Source organism: Sarcophilus harrisii, chromosome 5 (genome assembly GCF_902635505.1).
Source record: "Sarcophilus harrisii chromosome 5, mSarHar1.11, whole genome shotgun sequence".
NCBI classification, from domain to species: Eukaryota; Metazoa; Chordata; class Mammalia; order Dasyuromorphia; family Dasyuridae; genus Sarcophilus; species Sarcophilus harrisii.
This window is the reverse complement of record NC_045430.1, coordinates 67,811,923-67,836,129: the sequence shown is the minus strand read 5'-3', so window position 1 is coordinate 67,836,129 and position 24,207 is coordinate 67,811,923. Positions and strand designations below refer to the sequence as shown.

The 24,207-nt window shown below is 32.6% G+C and overlaps 1 protein-coding gene across 3 annotated transcripts in view; it reads left to right on the top strand.

Moving 5' to 3' along the window:
• The window catches only part of SYT10 (synaptotagmin 10), a 154,076-nt gene that overhangs the window by 124,814 nt on the left and 5,055 nt on the right, over positions 1-24,207 (top strand). For 2 of the 3 annotated variants that reach the window (XM_031940504.1, XM_031940506.1), the window contains 3 exons: positions 12,075-12,195; positions 14,627-14,798; positions 16,206-16,335. In XM_031940504.1, coding sequence (XP_031796364.1) covers positions 12,075-12,195; positions 14,627-14,798; positions 16,206-16,335 — 423 coding nt within the window. The remainder of the gene's footprint in view (positions 1-12,074; positions 12,196-14,626; positions 14,799-16,205; positions 16,336-24,207) is intronic. The other variant, XM_031940505.1, reaches the window with a different exon arrangement.

The following is a 24,207-nucleotide window of genomic DNA, read 5'->3' as shown; positions in this document are numbered from 1 at the left end:
TCCTATACTGGAGTGGTCTAGCCTAATCATAGCTGTTGTGCCAAGGTTTCAGAGCTGACTATTTATTTGCCTTCTGTACTGTGGCTGGAGGCTTCACAGCTATACTGCTGTACCCCTAGCCTGCTGAGCCAGGACCAAGGGTTCCTGATTGCTGATCTGTGCTATGGCTAAGAGTCTCTGACTGGCTTGCTCCAGCTACCATCTGTACTACAATACACGCCATTTTGCCTGCATAAGACAGATCTTTCCTGAAATCCTAAAATCTTAAGATGGAAATTTGTTTCACTCTATCTTTTTTGTGGGGTTTGTTGCTCCAGAATTCATTTAGAAATTTGATTTTAACATTGTTCCCAGGGGAAATTAGGAAGAGCTCAAACAATTTCTTGGCTTCTCTTCATCCTCTTTAGATGCTTTTTATAATATTAAAAGCGATCCCTCTAAGCCTCTGTGATAATCATGTAGTCTAGAATATTTTAATGTGCTTATTTGTCTTGATTGTTTTTCTACTGTTGAATCATCCTTCCACTCTTGGCATAAATGCAACATTCATCCATAATGAATGATTTTTTGGATAAATTGCTATAGTGTTTTAGAAAGGATTTTGTTTACATATTTTGAAATAAATATTCATTAATGATTTTGGCTCATAATTTTCCTTCTGTGTTTTATCCTTCAATGATTTAGGCATTAAGACTATAAGAGAGATTTTGGCAGGTTGCTTACTTTCTTCATTTTTAAAGAATAAATAAATAATAAACTCTCTTCTTCACTAAAAGCTAGCCCTAGACTTGACTAAGAACCATTACATACTCTTTTTTACCCTCTTCATTCCCCTTTTCCATGTATATTTTATATTTAAAAAAAAACTTTTTAATTCCATTAAAAAATACATATGTCCAGGAATTTGTTTCTTTGTACTTAAAAAGTAGTTCTATTTCCTGTTCTGTGATTGGATTATTTAATATCTTGCCTGATCTAATGGCAAGATATCTGAAGCTATTCATGTATTTATTTTATGGTCTTGCTTTTATTAGCACATAATTGCACAATATATTCTGACTATTTCTTTAATTTTTTTCTGGTTTTGTTGTGGATTTCACCTTGCTCTTTAGGTATTTTTACTGATTTGCTCTTCTATCTTCTTGTTTTAAGTTAGAGTGCCTAAAGATTTATCAATTGTATTCATCTATTTAAGACCCTAGCTTTTATTATTTTATTTATAATCATTTTTATGGGAGTTTTTCATTTGCTGTTTATATATTTCTCCTCCTATTTTTACTGTCTTTTTTTGATAAAGTGCAAATGATGAGGTTAGTGGTAGTTGTGATAAGGTGCAAGAATCGGGGTGGGAAATCCCCTCTGATCGGAGACACAGGTCCAATGAGAAAGAATTTGCAAACCCAAAATCCATGTGGCAAAAAGGGATTTATTGGCATTGAGAAACTAGCTTTGCTAGGAAAGACAGACTTCTTAGTGGCAAGGTCCTGTTAGGAAGATAGCAAAGGTTAATACTGAGAAGAAGATATCTTAACAGTGGGCTAGGTCCTGTTTTAGGATATCTGCAAAAATATCTGAGCATGTAGTCCTAGATATATTGGGGCTTGCTTTGATCTTTGGCCTGGACACAGGGGCCAGTTCCCGAGAGACCAATTTTTAATTCAATTTAAAATTGAATGAGATTATTTAATTGGGAGTTTCAAGCCATTGAGAGTTGTTTGTGGCAATTCAATGGAGGGTGATTGACCAAGATCTCCAATTGAATGAAACCACTTAATTGGGAGTTTTCAGGCTTTTCCCAGGGTCTGGGAGCTCCTCAGAAGGGGATACACATCTGGTTTCCCCAAAAGATCTCAGTTTATGTCATTCCCCCTTTAGGCCTGTTTCAGAGGAGAGTTTGGACAGTTTCAGGGTTCACCCCTATCATTTCTACATATTTTTTAAAAAGTTTATGAGCTGATTTCCTAATTTTTATATGTACATTCAGTTCATTAAATATTATCTTTTTCTGTTTTGTTAATGTTTATTTGTAAGGTTGTGATTTCCCCCCAAAAAATAGATTGATTTAACTTTATTTCAGAAATTATGGCACGCTTTATTATTATAATTTTATTTCACATAATTATTCATTGGTTCTTTGTATTCATTTGTTCTTTGACCTGCTTCTTATTTAGTTTTATATTGTTAAGTTTCCCTTCAGGAGACTTTGGGTCGCCTGAACAAATGACCATTTTTAGTTTAGTTTAGTGTTTGAAGGATATTTCTAATTTTTTACATTTTTTTCAGTATTTCTGTGTCCTAATTCATGGTCAGTTTTTGTAAAAGTTCCATGTTATATTGATGTAATATGAAACCCTGGTCCCCTTCCCAACCTCAACAGTACTGAGAAATAAATATTCTGTAAAAAATTCTATAAGTCTTTTAGTTCTAGTTTCCTTAGCAATTTGTTCAAATGTATATTTACCTTTTTGTTTATCTTTCTTTACTTGGTCATAATTATGAAAAGAACATTGAAGGGTCCTGTCATATGTTACTGTTTATGCAGTGTTACATTTCAGCTAATGTTTCATTGATGAATTTGGGCGCTATGGAATTTGGAGCATAAAAATGAAGTATTATTATTCTGTTTTCTGTGGTTCCTTTCAGCATAAGATAATTTCCTTGTTTACCCCTTTTTAAATATTTGCTTTTTCTTTCTGTGATAGCATTATGGCATCTCCAGCTTTTTTGATGCAGATATAGAATAATATTTTTTCTCATTCTCTAGTTTTGTATATGTCTTTGTTTTTTAAATGTGTTTCTTATAAGCGACAGATTGTAAAATTTTGTTTTCTTATTCAATCTGTCACTTTTTCATTTTGTTGGATTATTTTATCATTCATATTTAAAATTATGAGTTATGTTTATGCATTCTTCCATCTGTATCTAATAATATTTTTTAAAGTTATGATTTTTCTCCTCTTCTTCCATAAATATGGAGCTATATCTCTTTAATTACTTTACTTTTTTTATGCTGGCTCTGTTCTTGTTAGCTTTTTTCTCCTCACCTCTAAACTCTCCCACTTCCATTTGTTACTCTTTTTCCCTTTGGTGTTTTATTTAATAGTTCCCTTTTCTTTCCAGTTTTCTTTTTATTTAATTCTTCCCCTTCTTTTTTCTTTTTAACTTAGATAAGTAGATTCTTCCTCTTTCTCTTCTCCTTCAATTAGTTCTTTTCATTAGTTCTTTTTATTTTAATTGTTTTGCATTCTTTTCCTGAGAAGATTTTTCTTTCTATTTACTTATTCTCTAGTTCCAGAGCCCTATGCTTATCTAGTCCCTCTCAATTCTCTACATTCCTCATTGAATCAAAACTTGAGAGCTCTCCATTCTGCTTTCCCCTCTAAATAGTTTTTGTCATTGTCCTGTAGAATTCACACTGACCATACCCTAGTTTTCAATTGTACCATACCCAGAAAAATTCAAATTCCTGCCATTAGTAGAGTACACTGCCTCAGAGCAGACCTCCATTCTCACCTCATCCCATTTATACCCAAGAGATCCCAGAATATATCTACTTACTAAATTATGTTCTCCCTCTGGTCACTTTCCTTTCCCATTTGACTCAAAATCTCCTCGCTATTTCCTTACTATTAGTGTCCAAACCCATTTCTCTAGTTCAGTTGCCTCCAAGAATTTCAAATCCTCCCCACTTCCCAGGAAGGATGACTAGTTTTTTCCAAACCCACATCTGAGTTCTAATTTTGGCTATAGAGGGCAGAACTTTGGAGAAGTATACTTGAAACAAGATGTTAACTTAGTGGAACTGATGAGATGATTGTTCTCTAGATAAATCACATATATACTTTGTACTTAGTATGGTGATGTAATGGTTCTCTAAGTTCACAAATAATCAGTATGCTGTAATGATGTAATTACAATAAAGTATATAAGGGCTAACAAAGACTGGAAGATGGACATTTTATCTTTGATCAGCCTCTTGGTGGCTCTCCTGCCTCCTGCATTATGGGGGAGACTGGCTCAGACTGGGAGACTGAAGGAGACAATTAAGACTTGGGACTTTATTACTGACTATTCTCATGGTGATTATTCTGCTGAGACCAAGGCTGGTCCGAAGGTCCTCCAGAAAGCTAGCCCAGACATTCCATTTGGCTACACAGGATTTTGTCTCTGCAAAACTTCTTTGATTTTATGTAATCAAATGATTCATTTTATTTTCCATGAATCTCTCCGTTTCTTCTTTGACTATCCATAGAGTTAGTTCATAGGAAGATCCCATGTTCTCTGAATTTACTTATGATGTTTTAGGCACTCATTTTGAGTTTATCTTGGTATATGTTATAAATGTTGGGCTGTGCCTTGTTTTTGCCAGAATACTTTCCAGTTTTTCTAGAACTTTTTGTCAAATAGAAAGTTCTTACCCTAATAATTGGGACCTTTGAGTTTATCAAAAATTAGATTACTATGATGATTTGCTTATATTGTGTACCTAATCTCTTCCATTGATCAGCCACTGTGTTTCCTATCTAGTAATTAATTATTTTAATGACTTCTATAGTTTGTGATCTGATAAAGCTTAACTATCTTCCTTCACTTTTGTCATTGATTTTCTTGATCTTTTATTTCCCAAATGAATTTTGTTATTTTTTCTTGCTCTCTAAAAATAATTCTTTGGTAGTTTGATTGGTATGGCAGATTAATTTAGGTAGAATTTTCATTTTTATTATGTTAACATAATATTTCTCCAGTTGTTTATATCTGCCTTTATTTGTGTGAAAGGCGTTTTGTAATTGTTTTCATATAGTTTCTGTGTGTACCATGGCAGGTAGACTCCCAAGTAGACTCCCATGTACTTTATACTTTCTCCAGTTATTTTAGATATATTTTTTCTCTCTATTCCTTCCTGTTGGGTTTTGTTGATAATATAAATAAATGCTGATGACTTATTGGGATTTTATATTTCACAACTTTGCTAAAGTTGTTAGTTGTTTTAATTGATTCTCTAGAATTCTTTATACCATCATCTCATTGCAAAGAATGGTAGCTTTCTTTCATCATTTCCTACACTTTTCTTTCAATTTTTCTTTTTTGTCTCATTGCTAAAATTACCACAATATTATTGATCATGGCCATCCTTATTTTATAGGATAGGCTTCTAGTTTATCCCCACCATTAGAGATAATCTCTGCTTTTGATGTTAGATATACTATATTTGAGATTTTAAGAAAAACTCCATACTGTTTTTAGTTAGAAGGGGTGTTATATTTTTTCAAAAGCTTTTTCTGTATCTATTGATATAAAAATAATATTTTTGTTGTCATTGATATGGTCAATTATGCTTATATGCTTATAGTTTTCCTAACATTGAACCGTTCTTGGTATAAATCCAGTCAAGAATATAGTGATGATCTTGTGATATTGCCTTGTTGGTGTTTTATTTAAAATTTTTATATTTTAAAATAATCCTAATAATAATAATAATCCCCTAATCCCTCCTACAATTATCTGTATACACCAAAAGATCCAGCCAGCACAGAATAGTGGGAAGGGCCATTTTCCAAGCATATGCTAATGGAGTATTGTTCAATAGGTAGTTAGCCTCATGTGCTCGGTTGTCTGATTCCAGTGTACCAACTCAGAGTTTCAGCCCTTTACACTTATCTTCCTCTCTCACCCTTTAATTTTATTTTTAAAATATTATTTCTTCATATTCAACTCACGCCTGTTTCTTCTGTCTATATATACTCATAATTGCAATAATAATGAAAGTTCTGAGTTACAAGTATCCTCCCATGTAGGAATGTAAAAAGATAAACTTTATCAAATCCCTTTCCTAATTACCTTTTATGCTTCTCCTAAGACCTGTATTTGAAAATCGAATTTACCATTCAGCTCTGAACTTTTCATCACAAATGCTTGAAAATCCTCTATTTCATTGAATGTCCTTTTCCTCTGAAGGTTTATACTCATATTTGCTGGCTAAGTGATTCTTTGTTGCAATTATTCTCCATTGCTCTCTGGAATATCATATTCTAATCCCTTTGGTCCTTTAATGTAGATACTACTAAATCTTGTATTATCCTGTGGCTCCACTAAACTTGAATTATTTCTCCCTGACCTGGAAGTTTCAGAATTTGGCTCTTAAATTCCTTGAAGTTTTCATTTTGGAATCTCAGGAGGTAATTGGTGGATTTTTTAAATTTCTATTTTATCCGGTTTTAGAATATCAGGAAAACTTTTCTTGATAATTTCTTAAAAGATGATTTCTAGACTCTTTCTTTGATCATAGTTTTCAGGTAGATCAATAGTTTTAAAATTATTTCTTTTGGATGTATTTCCAGGTCTGTTGTTTTTCAGCAAGATATTTCACCTTGTTTTTTTTCTTTTTTGGGGGGAAGGGGGAAGGAAGGGAGTGTTGTTGTTGTTTTGCGGAGGCAATTGGGGTTAAGTGACTTGCCCAGGGTCACACAAGGAAGTGCTAAGTGTTTGAGATCAGATTTTGAACTCGGGTCCTCCTGACTTCAGGGCTCATGCTCTATCCACTTTGCCACTTAGGTGCCCCCACATTGTTTTTTTATGTTTCATTCTTTTGATTTATTGTTTCTTGATTTCTCATAACATCATTAGCTTCCATTTGCTAAACTCTGATTTTAAAGGAATTTATTTTCCTCAGTGAGCTTTTATCCCCCCTTTCCCATTTGACCAATTTTGCTTTTTAGGGCATTCTCCATTTTATTTGTTTTCTGTATTTTCTTTTGTACCAATCTCAATTCTCTTCCCAATTTTTCCTCTTTGATTTCCAGAATCCCTTTTGAACTCTTCCATTGTGTGTGAGACCAATTCTAATTTTTCTTGGAGGATTTGGATGTAGGAGCTTTGACTTTGTTATCTTGAGTGTATGTTTTAATCTTTCTTGTCACCACAGTAACTTTTTATGATCAGAATCTTTTTCTGTTGCTTGCTCATTTTCCTAACTTATTACTCAGCTTTTAACTCTGAGCTGAGACCTCCAAAAGTTGCTGCCATCACTGTGGCCCACACCCACTCCTGTTTTACTGGTTTCTCAAGGTCTCCACATCCTATTGATAGATCTTTCTTGATGACTTTCCAAGTCTTCTTTGATGTGTCTGGGCTGAGAAGTCTAGAAACTTTCCAGTGCAAATTGTTTCAGAGGTCCAGTGCCTGTGTCTGCTTGGTTTGTCCTGGGTACTGAGCTAGGACTGGGACTAGGATGGCCAGCACCAGAACAGCTTTTCTCCCACCTTGGTGCCACAGACCTTTCCTGTTGATCTTCTAATTTGTCTTCTCTGGAAAATGTTCCACCCCATCTTTTTATGTGTTCTGATGCTCTAAAATTTGTTTAGAATCATTATTTAAAGGGATTTGGAGCACTTTGGGGTGGAACTTAAGTGTTATCCTGGCTCCATTTCCACCCAACTATACTTGTGAAGTGATGTAAAACATATTACCATTTTAGCTATATTTTTAAAAAATGAACATAGTGAGAAAATTATACTTCAATTTGAACTCAGAGTTCATCAATTGTCTTTATGGAAGTAGATGGTATTTTTCATCATGAGTGCATCAGAATTGTCTTGGATCATTGTATTGATAGAGTGGTCAAGTTTTTCACTGCTGACAAGTGATCTCCTGATTCTTCTCACTTAAGACCTATAGGTCTTGCCATGTTTTTTCTGAATCCCATGCCATTGTCATTTCTTAAAGTACAATAGTAGTCTACTACAGTCATTTGTTCCAACTAGTTTAGTCATTTCCTAATCAATGGGCAGCCCCTCAATTTCCAATTCTTTGCCATCACAGAAAGAACTACTAAATAAATAAAATCTTTTTCTTTTTCTTTGATATCACTGGGATACAGGCTTAGTGATATTGCTACATCAAAATATATGCACAGTTTTATAGCCTTTTGGTATAGTACTAAATAGTTCTTGAGAATTATTGGGCCAGGTCAGTACTTCACCAACCATTCATTAGTATTCACATTTTTTTCCATCAACTATATGAGCATTTGTCATTTCTGATAGTGTGAAGTGGTACTTCAGTGTTGTTTTCATTTACTTTTCTCTAATCAGAAGTGATTTAGAGAATATTTATATATGACGATAGATAGTTTTGATTTCTTCTTCTGAAAACTGCCTGTTTATATCCTTTGACCAGTTATCAATTGGAGAATGGCTCTTATATTATAAATTTGACTCAATTATATACTCAATATATGTTTGAGAATTAAGGCCTTTATTAGAGAAAATTGCTGTAATTTTTTTTTATATTACTTAATTTTCTATGGTACCTATTAACATAATGCCATTTCTGAATAGCCCTTTTAACGAAGTCTCTTTTTGCTTTTGTTTTGTATGTATTCCTTATCTTTTTTTAGTTTAACTAAAGCAAATTAAATTCTGCTGTAGACCTTTATTTTAACTCTATGTATATCTTTCTGTAATAAATATGTCTCTTGTAAACAATATATTGTTGGATTTGGGTTTCTGATCCACTCTGCTATTTGCTTCTGTTTTATGGGTTAAACTCATACCATTCACATTCAGAGACATGATTATCCCATTTTCTTGTTTCTTTTTATTTTTTTTTTCTGGTTATCCTGTCCTTCCTTAAAACTCTGTTTTGTTTCTGACCCCTGCCTTCTTTAATCTGCCCTCTCTTTTATGATATCCTACCCTTACCTACCATTTCCCCCCATACACCTTGCTTCCTCTAATCCTTTCCCCTTCTATTTTCTTGTTAGGTTATTGTCCATTTGATAAATGGTCAAAGATATGAATAGGCAGTTTTCAGAAGAAAAATTAAACTATTTATAGGAAAAAGTGCTTTAAAATTGGAGAAATATAAATTAAAACCTGTCAGACTGTCTAATTTGACAGAAAATAAAAATGACAAATTTTGGAGGGTATGTGGAAAAATTGAGATACTAATTGGTGAAACTGTAAACCATTCCAACCATTTTGGAGTGATATTTACAACTATTCTAAAAAAACTTTAAAACTGTACATGCCCTTTGATCCAGCAATACACTATTAGATCTCTACCCCAAAAGATCAAAGGAAAAGAATCTATGGGTACAAAATATTTATGCTCTTTTTGTGGTAGCAAAGAATTGCAAATTGATGGGATGACCATCATTTGGGAAATGTCTGAATATATTGTGGTGCATGATTGTTATGAAAAATACTCACCTCCAGAAAAAAGGAGTGATGGAATCTGAATGCTGACTGAATCTTATTTATAACTTTATTATTCTTGCTTCGGGTTTTTTTTTTTTTGGTCTGTATTTTCTTTTGCAGCATTGCAAAGATGGAAATGTTTTGCATGACCACCCATATTTATATTTGTGAAGAAGGGGAATATTTAGGGAAGGAGAGAGAAAATTTGGAATTAAAATTTCTAGAAAAATTAGAAAAAATTTAGAAAATTTTAGAAAAATTAGAAAATTTTTTAGAAAAAAAAATTTAGAAAAATTGAGTGAGACTTTATTCATTCAAATCCAATTCACTTGTATGTCATTAGCATCACCTCCCTGATGTTATACTGGTCTGTAAGAATGAAGGACAAGCAATAACCTCTGTGAGTGAGAGCTGCCCCATTGAGGACCAAGCAACAACATAACTTCCTCCTTTCCTTCCTTCTTTCTTTTCTTCCTTCCTCCCTCCTTTCTTTCTTCCCTCTCTCCTTCCTCTCCCTCCCTTCCTTCCTTCCTTTCTTCTTCCTTCTTCTCCCTCCCTTCCTTCTTCTCTCTCTGCATTATTCCTTCCCTCTTCCCCTTTTCTCCCTTTTTTCCATCTTTGTATTATTCCTTCCCTACTCCCCCTTCCTCTCTATGTCCCTCCATTCCATCTTGGTGTTCACAGGATAGATTTCTTAAGGACCATTCAATAAACCCAGAACACTATTTGACCAACAAAACGTTTTAGGCCAAGGCTTTTTGAATTTTGTTTTGGCCCTAATTGCCTCAGAGTAAATGTACATAGTAATTTTTGTTATTTTGCCCAGAAATCCGAAGGGTCTTCCCCTCCCACATTGATTCCTTTTTCAATTATTTATTGTGACTTGGTAAAATAAAAAAAAACAAAACACTTTTTTGGTTTCATTTCTTTCTTTCTTATTGTGTTAGCCCAAAATTGGGAACTAAGGCAATAGTCCCTAAATGGGGACTGTAAGCAAATGAATGTAATAAATGGTATTGTACCATAAAAAGTTATAAAATAAGCAGACTAAAATAAAGCTGAGAAGATCTTTATGAAGTACTAAGAAGTGAAGTAAGGAAAACCAGGAGATAAATTTATACAAAAACAGTATCATAAAGAAAAGCAACTTTGAAAAACTCTGATCAGCATAATAATAAAGTTATAAGGTTGCTGATGAAACCTGACCCTCATCTGCAGCCAAAAAGGAAGGAACTTAAAATAGTCACACATTTTCAAACATGAACTTTATCTTTTTTTTTCTTTTTGATCAATTGGGGGTGTGGTCTCTTGAAAGAGGAATAGAGGGAGAAAGATTATAAATGCATGCAAAAATTAATTTTATTTACAGAAAAATAATTTTCTACAGAAGCATTGATTTGAAAGTCATACTCTGCCTCCATATACAGAGGGAAATAAAACCTTAAAGTCTTTTTTTTCCTGAGAAAACATCAGGAAAAAATGTATTAATGAACATAAATTTACAAAAGAAAACATAAATTTTAATAACTAAGTAAGAAAGATGCTTAAATATCCTAATAATAAATAAATGAAAAATCAAACTAATTCTAGTATATTTCCTGCATAACCATTAGCATATTAAAAACATTTTTTACAAAATATAAAATTGGAACTGTCTTGTCATTGCATTGTTAGCACTGTATCACAAAACATCACAAAAGGGAATTATTGTCCAAAATACTCATGGCTTATATATTTATATTTAACAAAATGAAAATATCTGGTATTCATGTGTAATTGAAAAGAGATGAGTAAATTATTCCCTTAAAATGATAATCATGTAGCATACAAGAAAATATAGAAAACTCTATCTGAAGTGATACAGAGAAAAATAAACTATAATTATATACATATCTTTAAAAGGAATAGAAAAAAATAGCTCCAAAGATAACAAATCTTCAAGGCATTCTGAAAAATAACAAGACAAAAGTACTTTCCTTCTTTGTTTGACATTTACTAGTTTGATTCTTCTTCATTTAAAGCTAACACTTTGAGGATAAGACTTTGGCCTTTTTTCCTCCTATGTTTAATTCATATTGTTAATAGCAATTGTCAAATAATATATTTTAAATTAATAATAAAATTACAGTGTAATTCTCTATTATAGAAATAGACTTTTACTTATTCTTGCCTCCCCCAACCCTCTTTCCCCCTTTTAAACTTATGTACCCCTCTTGTATCACGATACTTATCCTCTTTATAATCCCTCCCTCCCCCCCTTTGAGTCTTTCCCCCTTCCTTCCCTTATTACTCTTTTTCTTTTCCCTTTTCCTCTCCCCCGTTTTTAATGAGGCGAGAGAGAATTTAGAAATAGACTTTTAAATCTATTGGATAGAATATATAATTTTTATATTAAAAAAGTATTTCTAATAACTATATTAAGTTATATAATTATATATTTTGTATAATTATAAGATTATATAATCAAAATATACTAGTGATGAATTCTAGTTTTGTTTTTATTTAGTCAATTTAATTTAAATTGTAGTGTGTAGCATATATGTGTGTGTGTGTGTGTGTGTGTTTATTGAGTTCTTTTGTTGATAGTTTTACCTTTAGACATTAAGAAAATCTAGTCAATTTTGAGATGAACATTTGATGATAATATAATAACTAAATTACTTTTCATATCTTCTACTTCTGGATGATTACTTTCTTTGGCCCTGGGCAGAATAGATCTTTTTGAATAAATTCCTAGTACTGCTAATTGAAGCAGTTTTAAATGATGTGAATATGTAAGAAAAAGTCCATTCAATTATTTTATTTTTTTCTAGTATTTGATGTTCCAAGCATTGATATGTTTGGGAAAAAAAATTATAACAGTATTTTATTTTCTAGGAAAGCATAGATCTGGGTGAAATCATGTTTTCCCTTTGTTATTTACCTACGGCTGGACGTATGACATTAACAGTCATCAAGTGCAGAAATCTCAAGGCAATGGATATCACAGGTTCATCAGGTGTGTACACATCTAATTATTACATTAAGATTCCTGCTTCAAAATAAAACATGCCACTGGTCTATATAATTAGTTGTCATTCTACTAAGTACATATTCTTAAGAAGTGAAACTGAAAATTGAATTATGAATTTTAAATTTTGTTTAAAATGGAAGCCATCTATATAAGGTCCACTTCAGGTCTATGGTTCTGTGTTTCCAGAGCTACTATTTTTGTTTTGTCTTTGAAACTCTGTACATTTTTTTTATCATTTATATTTACATAATTCCTTTTATAAGAGGCATTCTATTTTATATACACTGACTCATTAATCTCATAGTATGCTGATGAACCAATTTAGCAGCTAATCTCAAGTACAAAAATTTGAACAGAGAAGACTTATGGTACTCTCCCAGACATAAACTACTTGAAAAAAAATTTAAGGTAACAATGGAACCATTGCTAGCTCAGGAGGTGAGGGTGCTCACTATTTCCCTGTTGAAGCTTCCCAAACTCTGAACCCATCTACATTAATTAGGTTAATTCTAGGAGAGTCTAACTCCTAAAAAAGAGGGATGTTGAACCTGTTGTGATGACATCTTTCTTCTGGTCTTTTCTACTTTGGCAGTCCAATCTACTGCTAGACCCTTTTCTCCCTTAAAGGGTACTCTCAACTCTGGACCCATACTTGCAGACCAAGCTCATTCCTAAAACAGCTTTATAGAGGCTCTTTTTCTCATTATGTCCCACCTGAGAGCCCTAACTTATATTTGGTTTATGTCTGGGATTTCCCCAAAAGGGAATAGAAAATTACTCAGTGTAAATTGTGTTGCGGTATAAAACAATTATGTATTTCTTCCATACAAAAGCAGCATGTATAACACAAACGTTCATAAGCACTTCTTGACAAAAATTTAAATTTGAAAGAGTAACATAACTATTTTTATGCTTTTCTGGGAAGCGGGTGCCTAAAACAGTGAAACACCTTATAAGATTTATCTCCTTTACATTATTATAGTTAGCTTTTAATAGCATGAGGGAACCCAAACCTCCAGTATGAGAACTAGCACATCTGCTGTGACCAAACCCTTTTCAGGTTGCTTATCCACTTTTTTTGAAATCCACCTGTCACCCAACTCTTATCTGTGACCCCATGAAGGTGTAGCATGGGTGGTGGGCACACCCAATAAAATCATCTTGGCAGATAGGCTAGACTAGCTTGAGAGTAACCAACAGTGTTCAAACCCATCAATGAGTTTGGGGGGTCCCTACCCAAACATGTGAAGACTTCCACCAAGGGGTGATTATGAAAGCAGCTGAAGCAAGCACCATGAAGCACTTAAAGCTTGGAGCATAGAGCTAATCAAAGATATTCCCCTGATTATACTTAGTATTGAATTAGATCTCACTGAGTCAAAATCTAAATCTTAGTTTTGACTCAAGCTGTTTAAATACAAGCAAATCACTTTACCTCTCAACTTTGTTTTTAAAATCTACAAATGGGAATAAGAATATATACTATTATTTATTGTGATGAGAACATTTCATTAAAACTTAAGGCACTGTATAAATGTGAATAATCAAGGAAGGAAAAGTCAATTCTCTCAGCCTTTAGCAACAAGAAAAAACCCATTTGGTCTGATATTCTGTTCCCTTTTTTTAGATGAGTGTGTACTTAATTTTTACTATTTTTCTAACTGTAATAATAGTTATTATAGTGCTTTAAAGTTTACAAAGTGTTTTCCTTATAACCCTGTGACTGATATAATGTAAGTAGTATTGTCCCAATTTATAAATGTGAAAAACAAGACTCAGTGAAAATGACTTCCTAAAAATCATATAGCTAGTAGATAGTAAACCAAGAAGTTCACTATTCTTTCCATGATACATTGACATAAAGAAAAATAACAAGCTTTGTTTTTTCACAATTTTAAACATCTTTTTCCAAATTGACAAAATTTTAATTCTTCTTTAGTACTTCAATATATTGATGATTCTGTTTACATATATACTATCCTTCAATGAAAAACACAATATCTCTGTGCCTTAGTAGACATTGTTCATTTTAGATGATGGTGATGATGATGATGACGAAAAAGAATATGTCACCTTGTAAGTGTGCTGGTGATGAACTTTTTCAACTTAAGGAAATTGGACCTGCATTTTATAGACCTACCTCATGACTAAATTCTGGCTTATGATCTTCCAGAGCTTATATGCCATTGGCATAGCCACAGAAAACACCGAGTTACTTTATTCTTTCTGATTTAGACTGATACTTTATTGCTCCATCATGTCTCTCATAAGCTATAAGAATAGAAAATCTAAATGTCCCATGAAGAATATTCTCTTATAGCAAATATTAGCTTATTTTTACATCTTTAAGCTACAATTTAATTGCAATTCTGTATTCTTACAGCTTTATAAAAGCTTTTTTTTTTTTAACTTTCAGATCCATATGTAAAAGTGTCACTAATGTGTGAGGGTCGAAGATTAAAAAAAAGAAAAACAACTACCAAAAAAAATACTTTAAATCCAGTTTATAATGAAGCCATCATTTTTGATATTCCTCCTGAAAATGTGGACCAAGTCAGCCTCTTGATTGCTGTCATGGATTATGATAGGTAAATTATCTCTTCCTGTGTAAAGTCTTTTCAGAAATGCATAATTAGATTTTAATCTATATTATCTGTATTTTTAAATTCATTTTCTATTATCATAATGTTTCCAATTATCAGTAGATTAAGTAAAATATTAGACATAGACACACATTTAAAGATTTAAAAAAAAAAACTAATTGCTCTAATTCTAAGCAGTGTTAGCTAATGGGAAAAGAATCATGCTAGAATAAAACTAGTATTTGTATGTTGTGACAAATCACTTACACTGCAGTTGTTGTTTTTTTTTCATCTTTAAATGAGGTATTAGCATAGCCCCCTGTATGATGAGAAGAAACAAAAAGTAAGTAGTATAGATAAGGATAGATCTAATCCATTCTATAAATTGTCAAACTGATCTTAATGCTATTTTGCATATCAAAACCTAGCCCACTATTAACAAATTAAGTGCATACTTTTTGGCTTAGTATTCAAGGTCCATTATGATCTAACATGACATATTTTTCACTATTCTCTCACACAAACCCCCATCCAATCCAGAAAAACTGTCCAATTTACTGTCCCAAAAGGTCTGGTACCTCTGGAACTTTGTTCATGCTGTTCCTCCTATTTAAAATGCCTTCCTTTTCTTCTCTACCCCCCAACACATGCATATATATATGTTTACTGTGATGCTTTATTGTATTAAATAAAATTGCATAAAATGGGTCTCACCTTGTATAACTTTATTTGATTGATTGATTCTATAAAAAACTTTATTCTATACAGATCTTGAGCTTTCCCAATCCCCAGTGGAGTGAAACAAAGTTGTGTGCTTGCTCTCATGATTTTTAGTGTGACATTTTCAGCCAGGTTGTTAAACACCTTCAATGAGAACAAACATGGCATCAAAGTCAGCTGCCACACGGATGGTACATTTTTCAACTTGAAAAGGCTAAAAGTCAAAATTAAAGTATGACTGTTGATGCATGATATTTGTTTGCAGATGATCACTCAATGAAGCCTCCAAAGCCGAGATATGACAAAGTATGGATCAATATTCTGCTGCTTGTGCTAATTTTGGTCTAACAATTAGCATCTATATTATGTATGTGTGTATAGATAGATGTGAATACACATATATATGAAATAAGTACAGTTATCCTTTCAGTGTTGCAACTTTCTCCTTCATAATGTTGATGTATTGAGGGTCAGCATAAAAATTTAAATGGCAATTTTGGGGGAATTTTGCATGACAGAAGATGACACAGAGCCTGTGACCAAATAATTAACCCAACTTTTACAGTAAGTACAATAAACTAGACCTACTAAAACAAATTTTTAATTCCATTAATGATTTGCATATTTTTTGATGTATGGAAATTTATTTATATTTGAAAATAAAATTAAAAGCATAATCTCAATTATTCTTAGGGTAGGACACAATGAGGTAATAGGAGTATGTAGGACAGGACTTGATGCTGAAGGTCTTGGAAGAGATCATTGGAATGAAATGCTAGCCTATCACAGAAAACCAATAACTCATTGGCATCCATTGCTAGAAGTAAGTCTACCTTTATGGTTCTGATCTGTGTTTTATTTGTTAGTGCTTTTTGTTGAATTATTATTATGGGAATAATGTCATGAGACATTATACGATTTATTTATGCATATTTTTATCATTTTAATTTTTTTAAGTTACCTGCATTTTCTAGTATGATTTTTCTGCTTTATACCCAGAGATGCATTCTTTATAATAAATCAGTAAAAGAGTGGGGGGGGGGGAATTCAGCAAAACAAAGCTTTTGTTTACTATTTGTATTTGCTATTCCAAATCCATAGGCAGCACACTTTGCAGATAAGACAATACATTTTCACTTTCCTCCTTTGAGACCACACTGGATCATTACAGTTTCTCAGGATTCAGTTTCTCTTGTCTTATTATTATTTCCATTTAATAGATGATGGCGTAGCAGTACCAAACTAAAACTATATTATAAAGCAGCAGTCATCACAAGCATTTGGTACTGGCTAAGAAACAAAATGGTAAATCAGTGGAATAGATTAGATACACATGACACAATAATCAAGGCCTATAGTAATTTATTAGTTGATAAACCCCCAAACTCCAGTTTCTGGAATAAGAACTTACTATTAACAAAAATTGCTAGGAAAACTGGAAAATATGTCATGTAATATGTCAGAAACTCAGTATAGATGTATATTTCACACCCATTACCAAAATAAGGTCAAAATGAGTACATGAATTGGGTATAAAGGATGTTACCATAAGCAAATTAGGACAGCAAGGAATAATTTATCTATCAGATCCTTGAAGAAGGGAGGAATTTATGACCAAAGAAGAACTAGAGAACATTATGAAAGGCAAAATGAACAACTTTGATTACATTAAATTAAAAAGTTTTCACATCAAAAAAACAACACAAACAAGATTAAAATGGAAGTACATAGACAGTGTTTTTGATAAAGATCTCATTTCTAAAATATATAAATAATTGTGTCCAATTCATAAGAATACAAGTCATTCCTTAAGGGATAAATGGTCAAAGGGTATGAGCATATAATTTTCAGATGATGAAATTAAAGCCATCTATAGTTATATGAAAAAATGTTCTAAATCACTATTGATTAGAGAAATGAAAATTAAAACAACTCTGAGGTACCACTTCTCAGGCTAAGATGACAGGAAAAAATAATGATAAATGTTGGAGAGAATGTGGGAAAACTGGGGCGGTAATGCATTGTTGGTGCAGTTGTGAAATGATTCAAACAATCTGGAGAGTGATCTGGAGCTATGCCCAAGGGCTATAAAATTGTGCATACCCTTTGACCCAGCAATGCCATTACTGGGTCTATATCCCAAAGAGAATATAAAGGGAAAAGGATTCACATGTACAAAAATATTTGTAGCAGCCCTTTATGTGGTAGCAAAGATTTAGAAAAGGAGTGGATGTTCATCCTTTGAGAAATGGCTAAACAAGTTGTCTTACATGAAGGTAAAGGAATATTATTATTCTGTAAAAAATGATGAATAAACTGATTATACACACAAACAGCTCTTAAGTACTGCTCCTTCTTTGTTTCTTTTGTTTCTTGTGCCCCACATTGGGTGCCATTTGTTATGTAATGAAATATTATTGTTTTATAAAAAATGAAAAAGCTGACTTTAGAAAGGCCTGCAAAGATTTATATTAACTGATGATGAGCAAAATAAGCAGAACTGGGAATACAGTGTACACAATAAGAGCAAGAATGTTTGATGATCAACTATGAAAACTTGGTTCTTCTCAGTGATTCAGAGATCCCAAGCAATCCCAATAGACTTTGGACAAAAAAATGCCACTTGCATCCAGAAAAAGAACTATGGAGATTGAATGGAAATCAACACATGCTATGTTCACTTCTCTTTTCTCTTTTTTTTTCCTCTCCCATGTTTTTTCCCCTTTTGTTCTGATTTTTCTCTCCCAATATGATTCATAAAACAATGTGTATTAAAATAAATATTTTTAAAAGTGATTTTAGAGTATTTTTTTCATGTGACTAAAAATGACTTTAATTTCTTCATATGAAAATTACCTCTTCATATCATTTGTCCATTTATCAATGGGGAATTGCTTATATTCTTATAAATTTGAGTCAATTTTCCATATATTTTAGAAATAAGGCCTTTATCAGAAACATTGGCTCTAAATTTTTCCCCAGATTTTCCCTTCCTTTTAGCTGCATTGGTTTTGTTTGTGCAAAAACCTTTTTAGTTAGTATGTAATGTAGTTAGAATTATACATTTTGCATTTCACAGAGTTCTCTAGTTCTTTGGTCACAAAATTTTTCCCTTCTCCACAGATCTGAGAGGTAGACTTTCACTTGTTCTTCTAATGTGCTTATATTTGAGTAAATAATGAACCCATTTCAACCTTATTGTAATATGAGGTGTTAGATGTTAGTTAATGCCTAGTTTCTGCCATATAATTTTCCAGTTTTCCCAGCAAATTACTTCTCATGCCAAAAGCTGGAGTCTTTGGGTTTATCAAACACTAGATTGCTGTAGTCATTGACTATTGTATTTTGTGACCCTGGAGTATTCCACTGATCAACTAACCTATTTCTTAGCCAGTAGCAAATGGTTGTGATGACCATTGCTTTATAATATAATTTTAAATCTAGTACAGCTAGACCATATTTATTTGCATTTTTTTTCCATTAATTCCCTTAAAATTCTTGATTTTTGTTCTTCCAGATGAATATTGTTTTATTTTTTTCCAAGCTCTATAAAGTAATTTCTTGGCAATTTGATTGGTCTGGCACTGAATAAGTAGATTAATTTAGAGAGAATTTTTTTTATATTAACTTGGCCTACTCATCAGCATTTGATATTCTTCCAATTGTTTAGACCTAACTTTATTTGTGTGAAAACTGTTTTGTAATTGTGTTCATATAGTTTCTGGCTTTGTCTTGACAGGTAGACTCTCAGATATTTTATATTATCTATAGTTATTTTAAATGGGATTTCTCTTTCCATCTCTTGCTGTTGGGCTTTGTTGGTAACATGCAGAAATGCTGATGATTCGTGGGGGGTTTATTTTATATCCTGCAACTCTGCTAAAGTTATTGTTTCTTATAGTTTTTGATTCTCTAGGATTCTCTAAAAATACCATCATAACATCTGCAAAGAATGGTAGTTTCGTTTCCCCTCTAATTTCTTTTTCTTCTCTTATTGCTAAAAGTAATATATATAGTACAGTGTTGAATAATAATGGTGATAATGGGCAACCTTGTTTTACCCCTGATTTTATTGGGAATGCATCCAGCTTCTCTCCATTACAAATAATGCTTGCTGATAGTTTTAGATAAATGCTACTTATCATTTTAAAGAAAACTCCATTTATTCCTATGCTTTCTAGTGTTTTTTTAATAGGAATAGGTGTTGGATTTTGTCCAATGATTTTTCTGCATCTATTGAGACAATATAATTTCTGTTAGTTTAGATACTAATATGGTTAATTAGGCCGATAGATGCACTTATTATTTCTGCCTTTTTGCATTTGATTCTAAGGTTTTTAATGCCCTAATGCATGGTCAGTTTTGTTTTGGTGCCATGTAGCACTGAGAAAAAATATTTTTTTCTATCCCCATTCAATTTTCTCCCAAGATCTATCAAACCTAAATTTTCTAAAATTATATTCACCTTTTTAACTTCTTTCTTATTTATTTTATGGTTCAATTATCTAATCCAAGAGAAAAAGGTTGAGAGTCCCATTAATATAATTTTGCTATTTATTTCTTCTTGCAATTTGCTTTATTTCTTCTCTAGGAATTTGGATGCTACTACTTGGTGTATATATCTTTAGTGTTGATATTACTTCATTTTCTATGGTACCTTTTTAGCAAAACATTGTTTCCTTTTCTTTTTTAATTAGATCATTTTTGCTTTTGCTTGATCTGGGATTAAGATTGCTACTCCTGCTTTTTTTTTTTATTTCAGCTGAAACATAATATATTCTGTTTCAGCCTTTTACCTTTACTCTATATGTATATCTCTACTTTAAATGTGTTTCTTATAAACAACATATTTTAGGATTCTGGCTTTTAATTCATTCGGCTGTCTTCTTCTATTTTATGGGAGAGTCCATCCTATTCACATTCATAGTTATGATTACTGACTGTATTTCCTACCATCCTATTTTTCCCAAGTTATACTTTTCTCTCTCCTTTTACTCTTTCCCTTCTCACCAGTGTTTTGCTTCTGACCACCCCTTCCCTCAATCTGCTTTCCCTTTTTTTTTAGTTTTACCTCCCTTACTTATCCTTTTCCCTTTCTACTTTTGCATTCCCTCCTGTTAAGCCACCTCCATTCCTTTCCCTTTTCCCCTCCTATTACCTTATAGGATGAAACAAATTTCCACATCAAACTAAATATTGTTATTCCCTCTTTGAGCCATATCCTATGAGATTAAGGTTCTGAAAATGCTCATCCCTCTCCCTTCTTTCCTTCAACTGTAATGAAATGTAACTCACCCCATGTTACCTCCCCATTCCTTTTCTCCTAGTACAATCCCTTTTCTATCCCTAATTTCCTTCTTATATCATTACATTAAAGTCAATTTATACCTATCCCCTCTAAATATACCACTATTAACTGCCCTGACAAAGATACAGTTCTTAAGAGTTACATATAGCATTTTTCCATGTAGCGATGTAAACATTTTAGCCTTTCAAAACATAGTTTTTTCCTTCTTTTTTTTAATGCTTCTCTTGAGTTGTACTTGAAGATCAAATTATCTGTTCAGCTCTGGTCTTTTCATCGGAAATGATTGAAAATTCCCTATTTCATTGACAATCCCTGCTTCATTTTCTGGATAGTTGATTCTTGGTTATAGTTCAAGCTTTTTTGTCCTCTGAAATATATTTCAGGCCCTCAAATCCTTTAATGTAAAAGTGCTATGTCTTGGGTACTGAGTTTGACTCCTCAGTAGTTGAATTGTTTCTTTCTGGCTGCTTGTACTATTTTCTCCTTGATCTGCTAATCCTGGGATTTAGCTACAGTATTCCTTGGTGTTTTCATTTTGAGGTATCTTTCAGGAGGTGATCAGTGGATTTTTCCAATGACTATTTTGCTATTTGGTTCTAGTGTATGAGAATAGTTTTCCTTGATGATTTCTTAAACAATGTTGTCTAAGCTCTTTTTTATATCATAGTTTTCAGGTAGTCCAATAATCCTTAGATTGCAACTCCTGTATCTATTTTCCAGATCATTTATTTTCCCAATGAGTTATTTTATATTTTCTTCTATTTTTTTTATTTTTAAAATTTTGTTTGACTTATTCTTGATGTCTCATTGAGTCATTCACTTCCATCTGTCCAATTCTAATTTTTAATGAATTATTTTCTCCAATTAGCTTTTTTACTTCCTTTGCATTTGGTCACTTGTACTTTTAAAGGAGCTGTTTTGTTTAATGGATTTTTCCCCCCATTTCACCAATTCTATTTTTATAGGAGTTGTTTTCTTTTTCTGTTTTGCCCAATTTTTTAAAGAAAATGTTTCTTTCAGTATAATTTCTTCTATTTCACCAAATTTGTTTTTTAAGTTGTTTTCTTTAGTCAAGCTGTTGGCTTTTCCCCCAAAATTTTCATAACTCTCCTGTAATGCTCTCATTTCTTTTCCCCATTTTTCTTTACTCTTCTAAGATGCTTTTTGAACTCTTTCAAGAGAGCCTTTTGAGCTGAAGACTACTCATATCCTCCTTTGAGGCTTCACCTAAAGGCATTTTACTTTTGCTGTCCTTTTCTGGGTTTGTCTTCTGATCTTTCCCATTTCCATAGTAGTTCTCTATGGTCAGAGCACTTTTTTCTTTTTTTGCTCAGTTTTAAAGGTTGAGATCTGCTCCTAGGGCCCAGAGCAGATTGTCCTGAGCTTCCACTGCAGGGAGACAGGAGCTTCTCATTAATTGCACTGGAGCTGGTTGTGCTGCAGGCTTTCCCTCTGCACTGTGTGCCAAGGCTCACCTATTATTTTGGGGTTCAGAGGTGAGGGTACTCACAATTTTCCTTCTGCACTTCTCTTGGAGGTCTCACAGCTGGTCTGCTGATACACTTGCCTTCTGAACCAAAACAGAGTAGTCATTGCTACTGTATTTTGGGTCAGAGCCACCTGATAGATTCCCTCAATTGGGCTTCACATCATGCTTGTGCTGGGCCATACACCCTCCTGCCTAATTGAGATTGACCTTTCCTGAAGTCCTTCCAAGATGTCTTAAGCTGGAAAATTATTGCATTCTGAATATTGGTGGTTCTGTCACTCCAAAATCTGTTCCAAGGCTTGATCTAGTGTTGATATTGAGGGAAACTGGGAAGAGTTCAAGTAATGTCCTGTCTATTCTCCACCATCTTGGCTCCACTCCATTTTTGTGTTTTTTTTTAATGTACTTACTTATTTAAAACTCAAATTCAAATAAGAAAAACAAAATAGAAAAACAAAAAGAAAAAAAGAAAAAATTGTCATGTGTCCAGCAGAACATAAGGAATGATTCAAAACATGTAACAATAAATTTCCATTTCAAGAAAGCATATTTAATAATAGAATACATTATATTCATAATTATCTATCTTTCCTTTACTGTCCCTCTTTATTTCATACCTGTTAATCTACACATTTTACCCTACTCTCTTAATCTGTACACCCTTTTATAGTTCACCTTATTCTATATCCTCCTGCTTTATTTCCTTATAGATTTTGGAGGGGTCTATATTCCTCCTTTAATCTATTCACAATGCAAGTAGGATTTCATAACTATCAGCCCTCCCTTCACCATCTAATTTCTCTGTTTTGATCCTTGCTCTTGTACCTCATTTATATAACATAATTATTCTTTTAGAGTCATATCATATTAGCTCTAATCCAATCACTCTTTTGGACTACTCAATTACTAATGACAATCTTAGATATATGATTTACATTTCCCTGTATAAACATAAATTGTTTGTCCTTATTGAGTACCTTAAAATTAGTTTTTGGTGTTGACTCTTATATGTTAAGTTTTCCATTGTGTGGGGTTTGAGAGCAAAATTCTGAATATCTGACAGTTCATTGAATGTCCATTTTTTTATTCACCATTATATTAATTTTCTAGATATATTTTCAGCCATAATCTTAGTTTCTTTGATAAATATAGTGTTGCAGGCTCTGCAGTCTTTTATTGTAGCCACTGATGCATCCCGTGCAATATAATTGTAGCTCCAACAAGTTTTGTTGTTGTTGCTTATAAAATTTCCTCTTTTATCTGAGGATTTTGAAATTTAGCAGTGATGCTCCTGTATGTTTTCCCTGTAGGATCTCTTTGAGGTGGTGATTGAATGTTTTTCCTATTTCTACTTTTCCTTCTTGTTCTATTACTTCAGGACAATTTTCTTTAATTATTTCTTGCATTATTGTGTCAAGATCCTTTTTGGTCATAGTTTTCAGATAATTCAGTTACTTATGTTTTCTCTTCTTGATCTGTTCTCCAGATCTGTTGTTTTTTCTCATGAGACATCTCACATTCTATTCTATATTTTCATTTTTTATATTTTGTTTTATAATTTCTTGATCTCTAATAATCTTAATTAATCTAATATTTTGTTTTATAATTTCTTGATCTCTAATAATCTTAATCTCTCACTGACTCCAGTTTGCCCAGTTCTAATTTTCAAAGAGTCATTTTCTTCCTTAAGACTCTGAATCTCCTCTTCTAGTTGGTTGACTTCCTTTCCATAATCTTTTTTCCTTGGGTTGTTCTTTAATTATTGTTATTATTTTTAGTGTTCCTTTGGTCTCTCTCATTGTATTTCTAAAGTCTTTTTTGAGTTCTTCTAGTAATTCTTTTTGGTCAGATAGTTATTTAACATTAATCTTTGGGTAGAAGATTTTTTTTTTTTACTG